The following is a 12,653-nucleotide window of genomic DNA, read 5'->3' on the forward strand; positions in this document are numbered from 1 at the left end:
ATTTTTTACACCCTAGGCGAAACCTCATTTGACCACTGATCTATGGGGCCTACATCAGCCTCCAATTTTCCTCTACAGGGCAGTAGATCAGGAGCTTGAATATGGGTAAGCAAATAGGCATAGATGTGAGAGATAATACCCTTATTGTCTGCAGCAGTAAATATGAACGTAAAAAAGTCTAAGTCATCTAGTCTCAGGTTTGAGCCCTTATCCTGTGCACTAATTGCATGTCGTAGTTGTAAAAACATAAAATATCGGCCACCCAGTGAGGGAAACTCCCCTTGTAGCTGATCAAAAGACTTCAGTGACATTCCATTATACAGTTATACAAAATATTTGACTCTGCACCACGCGGCCTGTTTGGGAACTTTGTTTAATTCAGGATAGGAGTTGTTATCCCATATGGGAGTAGACTCCAAAAAGCCTCCTAACCCCAGTCTAGTTTTCACTTCTGCCCAAAATTTTAGGATCAACCTTATTGTGGGGCAGTGATGTGTCCGATCCGGGAGACCCTACTCAAGGGGATCACCAAGGTCCTAGAGGGATCTAGCATATCTGGCAGATCCCAGCCAATGAAGTGCTGTAGTTGGGCAGCCAAAAAATAGGTTATGGCTTGCGGTACTGCTAGTCCCCCCTGGTCTTTAGGATACTGAAGAGTGGTCAGTTTAACCCTAGCCACTTTATTTTTCCACAGCAATGCTCTATAGAATGAATCCACCTGTTGAAACCAGTAGCGTGGTATCCACACAGGAGAATTGTGAAGGATATAGAACAACTGGGGAGCCCAGACCATCTTTATCAGATTTGCCCGTCCTGTCACTGAAAGGGGCAGTTTACACCAGCTACTCAGTTTATGTTTAAATTTAGCTAAAATGGGCTTAAGGTTCAGGGATACATAACCGGTCACATTGGCAGTCACCATTATGCCTAAATACTTGAATGAATGCAGTATCTTCACCTCCACCTGTGCTCCTATTGCCGGCATTGGCGATGGCAGAGGGTCTAACTATAATAGAGAAGATTTGTGCCAGTTTATAGCAAATCCAGACAGCTGTCCAAACCGTTCAATAAGACGCATTACTGTTTCCGGAGAGCTGGCAGTGTCCCCTAAATATATCTGGATGTGTCGGCGTAGAGGGAGAGCTTATCCCCCCTCCCACCCAGGGGGCGCTGAAACCCAACAACCTCAGGGGATGCCCTCACCCTCGCTGCCAGAGGCTCCAGGGCCAGAGCGAAGCACCCCTGTCTTGTCCACCTATGTAAAGAGAAGGGGTCAGACAGGACCCTATTAATCCTAATTTGTGCCTCAGGAGCAGAGTAAAGTAGTCGCGCCCATTTAAGAAAAGTCTCTCCCAACTGGAATTTCTGCATGACAGCCCACAGGTTACAACAACGCCCTGTTACCAGGATTATCCACAGGCAGTTATATGTTCAGGAACATTTGACTGATGTTCAGCGCTGTTGATCTAGCCTGAATAAATCCCGACTGATCCAAGTGTATTGAACCGGATACCACCTTTGCCAGCCTGGTAGCCAGTACCCTAGCCAGCAACTTGATATCCGTGTTTATCAAAGAAATTGGTTGATACGAGTCAGGCAGCACTGGGTCCTTGCCATGTTTGGGAATCGCCACAATAACAGGCTTGTTCGTAGAAGATAGTAAGTGGCCTGTCATGAAAGCGTCCTTGAGGGTCTCCAGTAGGGCAGGTAAAAGAGGGTCACTATAACACTTATATATTTCTACTGGGAGCCCTTCCATACCAGGGGATTTGCTATTGGCCATGTTTGCCACAGTCGTGGCTAATTCCTCGATTGTTAGAGGGGCATTGAGAAGGTTTCAACCATCGTCAGTCAGTGATGGTGGAGGGCAACAGTCCAAGAACAGCACCAGTGCTTCCACCATCGGGTTTACCTTAGAGTGGTTAACTTTGTGAAAGTAGTCAGTGAATACCTTCAGTATTTGTGTCAGGTCCTGCATGCTGTCCCCCGTAGGGCTCTGTATAGTGTCTATGTAGGATAGTCCCTGTTGTGAGCGGGAGATGACCGCCAACAGATGGCCTGTACTTTCCCCCTTCTCAAAATACCGCTGCTGCAGGCAAAAACGCTTATTTTCCACAGCATTCAGGACAACCTGCTGAAACATTTCCTATGCTGCCACCCAGCTGTGTTCAGTAGAAGGTGTAGGGTCCACAATATAGCTGCCCTCCTCTCTCTACACCTCAGTTTTTATGTGGGAGATTTGTTTGATAATAAGGCCTCTAAGGTGGGCCTTAAGGGCATTCCAAACCATACCTCTCGAGGCCATAATCCTGTTGACTCCAAGAAAGCATGTCAGGGCCTCCAGAATAGGGTCGTCTGCTGGAAAAAGCTGGAGCCAAAATGGGTTGACTTTCCACAATCCCCCCTCACCCCGGGGACCGATATCCGTACCCAGAGGAGTGAGTGGTCTGAGATAACTGTGGGAAGTATAATCAGTCTGTGACACCCTGACTTGTGCCAAGGAGTTGCATAAGCATAAATCAATACGGCATAGGCCACGGAAGGCAGCCGAATAACAGGAAAAGGTCAGTTTTGTCAGGATGTCTGTCCCTCCACACATCTCGCAAACCAATCTCTGAAATCAATATAGCAAAAGGGATAGGGCCTTCAGGGCCAGTGGAGCGGCCATCAGGCGGGGTAAATTTGTCTAGAGTCTAGTCAATGGGATTATTAAAGTCCCCTAGGACCCACAGGGGTAAATTAGAATATGGGATTATGAATTGAGCCAGACATTTTAAGCTATCAGGAGAGAAGGGTGGAGGGACATACACATTCGCAATAATACACAGCATTTCAGCCAGTTTGCATAGTAAAAAAAAAATGTATCTTCCCTGTTCATCTATTCTGGACTGCAACAGGTGAAAGGAAATGTCATTGGAGATCAATATGCTTACTTCCCTGGAGTAGGCTGTGTGTGTGGAGTAAAACCCAGTCTGATATCCCCTGGACCTTAGTAGTGGAATGGTGTCCTTTTGAAGGTGCGTTTCCTGTAAACACACTATAGACAATTTGTAAGGTTTCAACGCAGAAAATAGTGCAGTACATTTCACACCATCATCCAGCCCCCTAACATTCCAGGAGAGAAAGGTAAACTCATTTGTTACTGACATAACTCTGTAATCAAAAATGTAGATAGAGTCCGGGCCCCAGGGGAGAGAAACATGGATAAGCAATCGATATGAGTAACAGGATAAGCTATGTGTGCATTAGGAAGACCGGGAGGGTCCCGAACCATCAGTTTAAAGGACTTGCTACTTGGTGTTACTGCAAGGGGCCAGCAGCAATCTCCAACAGAGGAGATGGGTATACATTTAGTTGAATGGGTCGACATGTATATTGTACGAGGTGTTCATTGGTATCCTCAAGGCATCTGCTCTGGGTTAACAGTAAAAAAAGAACAAACAAACCATAACTGGAAAAAAAAAATTAAAAAGTTAATTCCCTGAGGTATCCTGTGGGGAATCAAAACTGGGATGTCCACGCGGGACAAGTGCAATAACAAGAGGGGGCTCCTTCGTCACAAGGTAAGTGATACGATGGGACTTGCAGATTCCATAGCAAGAAGAGACTGACATGGGGAAAAAAACTTTCCATGTAGGTGGTCAAACAGGAAAAGGGTCACAAGGCCTCCGCATTGAAGTAGTAGGTAGATTCCTCTCAAGGAGTCAGGGTAGAAGGATATTGAGACGTTATCCATCTTCATGGCGTCTTCCCTGGTGCGGGCTTGGTATAGGGCAGTGTTTTGGTCTTTAAAGTTCAAGAATTTGAAAAGGAAAGGCCTCAGTGGTTCTCCCAGATGTGGTGGCCTGCCAGGCACTTGGTGCGCACGCTCCACTGCAAACATGGGGGATAAGACTTCTCTCCCAAAGACCTCCACTAGCCACTGCTCATTAAAAGCAACAGGGTTTTTTCCCTCCACCTTCTCAGGCATGCCCACTGCCCTCACGTTGTTCCTTCTAAGCCTGTTTTCCATGTCCTCCAGGCGAGAAGCGTGACTGGAGGACATAGATTGCACCTGTCGCAGTCCATGTTGTAGTGACACTACCTCATCTTCCACTATACTCATGCGACCCTCCAGCTCTGATGTACGATCCCTAAGTTTCTGCATGTCCTGATGGACTAATGCCAGTTCAATTTTCACCCCCCCAAATTTCGCAAGTCAGGGTTGTCAGAGTGGTATTGCAGAAAAAATTTGTCTCAGGGTGGGCTCCGGGTCCTGCAAGTCAGTGCCAAGAGGAGTCAGTGTGTGTTACAGGAATGGAGGGGTGCTCGCTGTGTCCCACAGGACGGCATCCACTGTGTCGTCCTGCTAGTCCAGCTCGCTGTTCTCACCCACTGGGAGGCTGAGTGTAGGATCTGCAGGCAGTGGAGACGGTTTAGCTGGAGTGTCCCTGTAAAGATGCTTGTTGAACAGCTTCTGTGCTGCCTCCTTCATTGAGCGAGGCGCTCGGCCGCCATCTTGAGCCACATGGTCGGGTCCCAGGTAGAGATCTTTGCCTTTTCTAGACATGCTGGCACCCGAGTGACACTGCGGGTGTGTGAGTGATATCGCGGGTCAGTGGGAGCTGTTACAGCCCAAAAGAGAGGAGTTGTCAGGAGAATTTTCAGGAGTTTCAGCGGGGCTATCCTTCACCGCGTCTTCATTTGCCGCAAGCCACGCTCCCCCCGTGCTCGTTAGTAACTAAGATTTTAAGCAATAGATGGGTGTGCTACATTTATGTTATATGTGCCTGCTAAGTTGTTGGGATCACAACTCTGCTATTCTTATTTCGTCCTCCCTCCCTAAATAGGATTGGCATGGTTTGTGCCTACCAAGTGATATTTCACAAAGTGTTACGCTTTCGCCGACGATTTAGTATTTTTTGAGCCACCTGCCCCAAGTGTTCTCTCTGACCTACTGCTTTCCCACTACTCTTCTTTCTCCTATTCCATCCCTCCCCAACTTTCCTTTGACCCCTCTCCCTCTACTCCACTCCCCTTTCTCTCTTATTTTTCTTATTCTCTTTTCTTCTTGTCACTCCATCATGGCCCACACAGTGATTTCTCACCCTGGCTACAGTTTTGCTCATACAATGTAAATGGCCTCAATGTTGCCTCCAAAGAGGACAAATCCTCTATCAAATGCACAAACGCAGAGCTAATGTGCTTCTTCACATTGCCTCCACTCCTTCCTGTTCCAACGTATATTTCAACAGATGGTTCCATGGTACTAACCCAACCCAGAAAGCCAAGGGAGTATCTATTGCCTTCCATAACTATAGAAGTGCTTGATCACCTCTCTGACCCTCAGGGAAGGTATGTTTTTGTGCAATTTTTGCTATGGGGTACCAAATTTACGATAGCTAACATGTACCTACCAAATATTAATCAAGTGCCGTCCGCGCTGCAGTATTTGAGGAATCTGTCAGGATTCATGGAGGGTAAGCTCATCTTAGGAGGGGATTTTAACACCCCTTTGGAACCACTTTTGGACTCCTCCACCTCGCAGTCGTGTATTTCATTCCCCAAACTGAGGGCTTTGAAATGTGCATTCTACGATCTGCATCTTGTGGATGACATCAGACTTTTAGTTGCATAGACTACCTAATGAGTGACCATAGTTGTCTGGATTTGTCTCCTGAATGTGGCATAGACTCAATGGTCTGGTCTGACCACTCTCCTATACACTTGGCATTCTCGCTCCCCTCCACTCTGATTAGGTAGTGGACATGACGCTTGAACGATTCTTTGCTTATGAATTCGGAATGTGTGACAAGGGTTTCGGACACAATATCTAACCCCTTTTCTGAAATGCTGGTGAACGTTACTTTAACCTGTAATGTTTGCAGGGGTTGCTCCCACAGATGGTCTCCTGATGTGCTTTATGAACATGTTTTTCCATTTATATGTAACCTAGACATGCATTTGTTCTGACGCAAATGATACTTATTGTTGGTGTATCTTACCAATGTTTAACAACAATTATGTATCCCTCATTTTTACTTTCAATCATTTTTTCAATTTACATTTTGAAAAACATAACAAGCTCCAAGTTCGCCCCACGGGACTAAAAAATTACACAGAATGCTAATATACATTACAACCAAATGAATCATAAATACTGTGAGGTTCCGTCAACTGTATGGCGAGTCTGACTCAACTACCAGAAATGCGTAATTCGACAAGTTCCATAAAAGCAAGCTTCCCAGAAATTGTTACAACCAGAAAGTTTATGAAAGAACCCAAAAAAAAAATAAGAATAAAGTGAGAAAGAAAGATGGAAGATAGGGGGTTGAGGTGAGGTAAGGGAGGGAAAAGCGATACCATAGACTCAGGACTGTCTCGGGTATCAACTATAAATGGCCAAAACTGTCTGGGTGCAAAGAAGGGAAAGAATAATCGATCCAATGTTTCCAAATTTTGAGAAACTTAGCATGGGGGTCCATTAAAATGCTGGACATCTGTTCATTGGTCATTAAGGGTAGTCAATACGGTCTTTCACTCCTTCAAAGAAGATAGTTGGTTTCTTCCAGACCTGAGCAATGATCAGCTTAGCAGGCAAAAATAAATATGAAGCCGATTTCTGTTGATGGGTAAAGAGACCCGGAATGAGCCAATGTAATAGCGTTAACTTGACATCCATACGAATCCTCAGGTGAAAACAAGTATGTAACAGACCAAAGAGTCTGGACCAGAAACCAAGCAACCGTAGACCCTGCCAACAAATATGTAGGATGTCCACTCGCTGGCCACAATTCTTGAAGCATCTATCGCTGCATCCGAGGTTTGCCTGGGCTATCCAAGCAGGAACCCAGTCCCACCACATGAGCACTTTATATGCAACCGCAAGGGTAGCAGTTTAAAAGGAACATTTTGCTACGATCGACCAGGCCTCACTCCAGTCCTCTGGGTCTATTGAGATTGTCAGGTTTCTCTACCACTCTGTCACATAAGAGATGCTGAGGGCATTGAGTTGTAAAGGCTCAAGTTTTTTTTTTTACCTATATGCAGCGGTTGCGGCTCTCCCGGGTGTCTTTCTCCTCATTGGCTGAGACAGCAGAAGGCGTCATTGGCTGCCGGTACTGTCAATCACAGCCAGTGAGGAGAGAGCAGGGCCGGGCCGTGTGTGTGAATGGACACACAGAGCAGCAACTGAGGTGCCCCCATGGCAAGCTGTTTGCTATGGGGTTACTTGGCAGGAGAAAGTGGCCAGGAGCGCCAGTGGGGGACCCCAGAAGAGGAGGATCTGGGCTGCTCTGTGCAAAACTATTCCACTGAGCAGGTAAGCTTAACATGTTTGTTATCAAAAACTATTTATGGATCCAGCCGATGGTCGCTTCAGCACTCACTTATATATGCACAGCCATTTTTATGGGAACGTGTGCTTTGGGAATAGTGCGTGAATATTCACTTGCTTTTCTAACTCACCTGGGGTGGGCTCCAAGCACAATGCTCTACGCCACACGTCCACACTATTTTGAAGCCTATTGGAGTCTATGGTTCTAATCCGGTGCTTCAAAAAAAACACCCCTGCTGTAATTCATGCGCCCGGCGTCCTGAAAGGGGCCGGATGCATGAATTGGGGGTGGCAGCGGTGGCCATGGATAGATTCAGCTATGCCTGAATCTATCTATTAATTATATAGGGAGTGGCATGGATAGAGGGGGCGGCGCCCATGCGCCCTTAATGGAGGGGGTGGTCCCTGCCATGCATAGTGCTGATCTGACAGTCCCGATCCAGGAGAGCTACAGTGGCAGAAGTGTGCAGCGGGAAGTAAGAGATAGAATAGCCCAAACCTCCTCCTGGCTCTGTCCTCCTCTCCAGATTTGGCTTGTCTCATCCAGTGCTAAGCTGACAGAAGTAGTGATGCCTCTGCCACTACACCTGTCAGCTTGTAGTGGAAAAAGCTCTGCTTGCAGCGCCCTACCCCAACCTCACATGATACTTGTTCCCTGGGCAGCCACCACACCTGCCTACCCCTTTTTCCCGGCCATGATTGCACGCCATTGTAGGGCATCTGACGGGCGGCTCCATTCACTTAACTAGGTTGTGCTCGGTGGGTAAATCGACGGGGTATCATTTGTACTGTGGCGTGTGTACCCCCCCAAGTTCCTTTCTCTGCACCTAAAGGAGGAGTGGTTGAGGTGGGGGTTGCTGAAAAAATGTGATCTCAACAGGGTTTTAATGCTCCTCGATCACTTCTTGAGATGTGAGGGTCTCCCTGCTATAATCACATGATTATCTTTAGAGGACGCTGCATCCCCAGCACCAGTGGTGACTGGTGCTCAAAATTTTTGGGGGTGCAAACAAACTGAAAAATTCTCAAAAAAGACCCCATCAATTGCAGCCTCACTGTACCATCAAACGCAGCCACTGTGCCCTATCAAACGCAGCCACTGTGCCCTATCAAACGCAGCCACTGTGCCCTATCAAATGCAGCCACTGTGCCCTATCAAATGCAGCCACTGTGCCCTATCAAACGCAGCCTCACTGCGCCCCATGAAGCGCAGCCTCACTGCGCCCCATGAAGCGCAGCCTCACTGTGCCCCATGAAGCGCAGCCTCACTGTGCCCCATGAAGCGCAGCCTCGCTTACCTTACAGGCAGCTCCGCTTGGGCCGTGCATTCCACGGAGCTGCCAACATCACCGGAAGTAACCTCTTAACTTGAACAACAAAGCTCTGGCCCGTAGTAATACTACGGGCAGAAGCTGTTCGGCGCTTTGGAAGCCTGCAAATAAAGCACCTCATCTGCAATCTCGTGATTGCATTGACGTGGCGCTTCCCATAGTGCACTGTGTCCGGCGCCCGAACACAGTGCACTTAACATTTTTTCTATTTTTTTAACCTTTTTTTTTCTTTTTGTGACTGCTGGGTGGGGGGGGGCGGCGGCGCCTGTGTGCCCCCTATGGATGGGCCGCCACTGCCCAGCACCCCTGTCAATATGCTGTGGTTGGTGTATTGCTAATCGTTTGCTGCTGGGGATGCCTGAAACTTCCCCTTAAGCTCTCTGCAGACCTTTTTTTTTTTTTTTTTTTTTTGTTAGAACCTGGATGATGATGATTCTTCAACGTTAAACCGGGATCTTTGTCGCCATAGATTGCTGCTTATTAAAAAGAAAATTGAATTTTAAATAATCGTTACAAGATGGGTTCTATAGCAATATAGAAGTATAGAACATGTCTATACATAAATATATTTTTGTTGAATTTTGCATTAAACGTTATTGCTGCCTCTGTATCTTCTAAGTGATAGGTGCACTTTAAATGCGGAAGGGAACAGAAATACGCGACTTATAAAAGTATCTCTCTAATTACCGGCCATAAATGTGTTTGCTGCGCTTTTTTTTTTTTTCCCCCACATAAAAATAATGACAAATCAAGCAGATTTGAGAATATAGCTTCCCGTCTGTAGGAGGCAATATAATTCCACGCAGTGACGCGTGTCTGTGATATATTTGACAGACAGGGTCGTTATCTAGTCGTCCTTTTTATTATTTACTGTGTAAGCTCTCCAGGGATGTGGCGATTATTGAAATTATTTAAATCGACTCGGTATAAAATATCTGTTTGCTTGTGCGTTCCCGACTGCCTGTTGATTAAAGAACATTATATTGTTTCTGAGCGGAAATTGCAGAGGATAAAATATATAAAAAAAAAAAAAAAAAATACAAATGCATTAAAAAGTGTCAGAGAAGAGTCATTCTGTGGCATTCCGGAAGATCGTTCACCAGCAGCTTTTCAGTTTGCAGAGGCCGGGTGTCGGTTTAGGCCTCACAATGGATTGAAGAAACAATTACTTCAATATTCTGATATATAGTAGAAAAGCCTGTCCTCTACCAGCGTGTTTTAGAGTTGGACCCTTGCTGTCTGTTTGGAAGCAGCAGTCTCTCTGCAGAGGACAGACATGCTCCCTGCTGAGTCCGGCCCAGAGCTCCAATCAGCAAAGGAGGCACAAGGTCCTGGCCATACAAATGTTGATCAAATTGTCGGACGAAACAATCAATACAATAGTCTGCTATAGACAGAGTAGAAAAGCCTGTCCTCTGCCAGCATTGGATCCTTGCTGTCTGTGTGGAAGCAGCAGTCTCTCTGCAGAGGTCAGACATGCCCTCCTATTGAGTTCAGAGCCAGAGCTCCAATCGGCAAGGGAGCACAAGGTCCTGTTAGTTATATCCGTACAGATATTGATCCAATTGTCAGAAGAAACAGCCACTTCAATATTTTGCTATAGCCAAAGTAGAAAGGCCTGTCCTCTGCCAGCGTGCTTTAGAGTTGGACCCTTGCTCTCCATGTGGAAGCAGCAGTCTCTCTGCAGAGAGCAGACTCTCCGTCTGCTGAGGCAAAGCTATTGCTCCAATCGGCAGGGGAGCAGAAGGTTTTGTTACCTATGGCCATACAAATATTTATCCGGTTGTCAGAAGAAACAATCGCTTTAATATTCCTCTATAGCCCTAGTAAAACAGTCTGCCCTCTACCAGCATGCTGTGGAGTTGGACCCTTGCTGTCTGTGTGGAAGCAGCAGTCTCTCAGCAGAGGTCAGACATGCCCCCTGCTGAGTCAGAGCCAGAGCTCCAATCAGCAATGGAGCACAAGATCCTGTTACTTATGTCCATACAAATATTGATCCAATTGTCAGAAGAAACCAGCACTTCAATATTCTGCTATAGCCAAAGTAGAAAAGCCTCCCCTCTGCCAGCAAGCTGTAGAATTCAACCCTTGCTCTCAATGTGGAAGCAGCAGTCTCTCTGCAGAGTGAAGACTCACCACCTGCGGAGTTAAAGCTATTGCTCCAACTAGCAAGGGAGCATAAGGTCTTGTTATGGCCATACAAATGTTGATCCAATTGTCAAAGGAAACAATCAATTCGTATTTTGCTGTTGCCATAGTAGGAAAGTCTTCCCTCTGCCAGCATGCTGTAGAGTTCAACCCTTGCTCTTTATGTGGAATCGGTAGTGTCTCTGCAGAGGTCAGACAATGCCCCCTGCCGAGCCAGAACTCCTATCAGCAAGGGAGAGCATGGTCCAGTTACTTATGGCGCAAGGTTCTGTTACTTATGGCACAAGGTCCTGTTACTTATGGCACAAGGTCCTGTTACTTATGGCACAAGGTCCTGTTACTTATGGCACAAGGTCCTGTTACTTATGGCACAAGGTCCTGTTACTTATGGCACAAGGTCCTGTTACTTTTGGCACAAGGTCCTGTTACTTTTGGCACAAGGTCCTGTTACTTATGGCCATACTTAAAAACAGGGTACTTACATCTTTGCCATACAAATATTATTCCAATTGTCTGACAAAACAATCACAATATTCTGCTATAGCCAGAGTAGAAAAGCCTGTTTTCTGCCAGCATGCTATAGAGTTCAACCCTTGCTATCTATGTGGAAGCAGCAGTCTCTCTGCAGAGAGCATACTCTCCCCCTGCTGAGTCAAAGCTATTGCTCCAATCAGCAAGGAAGCACAAGGTCCTTTTACCTTTTGGCCATACAAATATTTATCTGGTTGTCAGAAGAAACAATCGCTCTAATATTCTGCTAAAGCCATTGTAGAACAGTCTGCCCTCTACCAGCATGCTGTAGAGTTGGACACTTGCTGTCTGTGTGGAAGCAGCAGTCTCTCTGCAGAGGTCGACCATGCCCCCTGCTGAGTCAGAGCCAGAGCTCCAATCAGCAAGGGAGCACAAGGTCCTGGCCATACAAATGTTGATCCAATTGTCAGAAGAAACATTCGATTTAATATTCTGCTATAGACAGAGTAGAAAGGCCTGTCCTCTGCCAGCATGTTATAGGGGTTGGATCTTTGCTGCTTCCACACAGATAGCAGTCTCTCTGCAGAGGGTAGACAGGCCCCCTACTTGGTCGGAGCTATGACTTCAATCAGCACAAGAGCATGAACTTTGCTGATTGCAGTGCTATAGATCTGACTCCATAGGGTGGGGTGTGTTGGACCTCTGTAGAGAGACCGTTGCTTAAACACAGAACAAGGGTCCTTCTGTGCAGCATGCTGGCAGGGGATAGGCTTTTATGCTCAGGTTTTGGCTGCTTTCTAAAGAAAACCGTAAGACTTTGCACACATTTTTGATGTACAGTATTTGGCGGATAGAAGCTGAAAGTTCAATTAGGATTTAACTCTTGGCAGGTTTAGGGCAAGCCCCATTTACTTACCTAAGCTGGTTGATCACATATAACACATGATCTAGGACTTCTCTATTTGGGATTACGGAGTGGGAGGATCCTTCCTTGGTTGCCTGCGCCCCAGCCTGGTTGACTTGAACATTTCTCATTGGCTGTCAGTCAGGGTGGGGTCTATCTAAACATTGCTTTATTGTTGTGTTTTCTATTGGGCAGAATTTTGCCCCCAGTTGTAATTTGTCTTTTTTTTTGTTTCCTTTCAGTTTCTTCACTACAAACTGTGTACTGCAGTTCTCCTCGCGGGGGATGAGGCCTGGCCTCACGACAATGTTGGCGCGGCATCTAGACAAAAACACAATGGGTTACGTGCAGTGGCGGTGGGGTATCCAGTCTGCTATGAACACCAGTATTGTGCGGGACACAAAGACCAGCCACTTTACGTTGGCGTTACAGGTAAGGCTCTGATGCCCGTGTAGGCTTGCTTGGAGGGCCAGTGCAGAGGTCG

At 46.5% G+C, this 12,653-nt stretch overlaps 1 protein-coding gene across 1 annotated transcript in view; it reads left to right on the forward strand.

Annotated features, from left to right (window-relative positions):
• The window catches only part of DNAJC11 (DnaJ heat shock protein family (Hsp40) member C11), a 217,607-nt gene that overhangs the window by 166,072 nt on the left and 38,882 nt on the right, over positions 1 to 12,653 (forward strand). The window contains exon 8 of the mRNA XM_073603624.1: positions 12,412 to 12,601. Within this exon, the coding sequence (XP_073459725.1) occupies positions 12,412 to 12,601 (190 nt within the window). The remainder of the gene's footprint in view (positions 1 to 12,411; positions 12,602 to 12,653) is intronic.

Source organism: Aquarana catesbeiana, linkage group LG10 (genome assembly GCF_042186555.1).
Source record: "Aquarana catesbeiana isolate 2022-GZ linkage group LG10, ASM4218655v1, whole genome shotgun sequence".
Taxonomy (NCBI): Eukaryota; Metazoa; Chordata; class Amphibia; order Anura; family Ranidae; genus Aquarana; species Aquarana catesbeiana.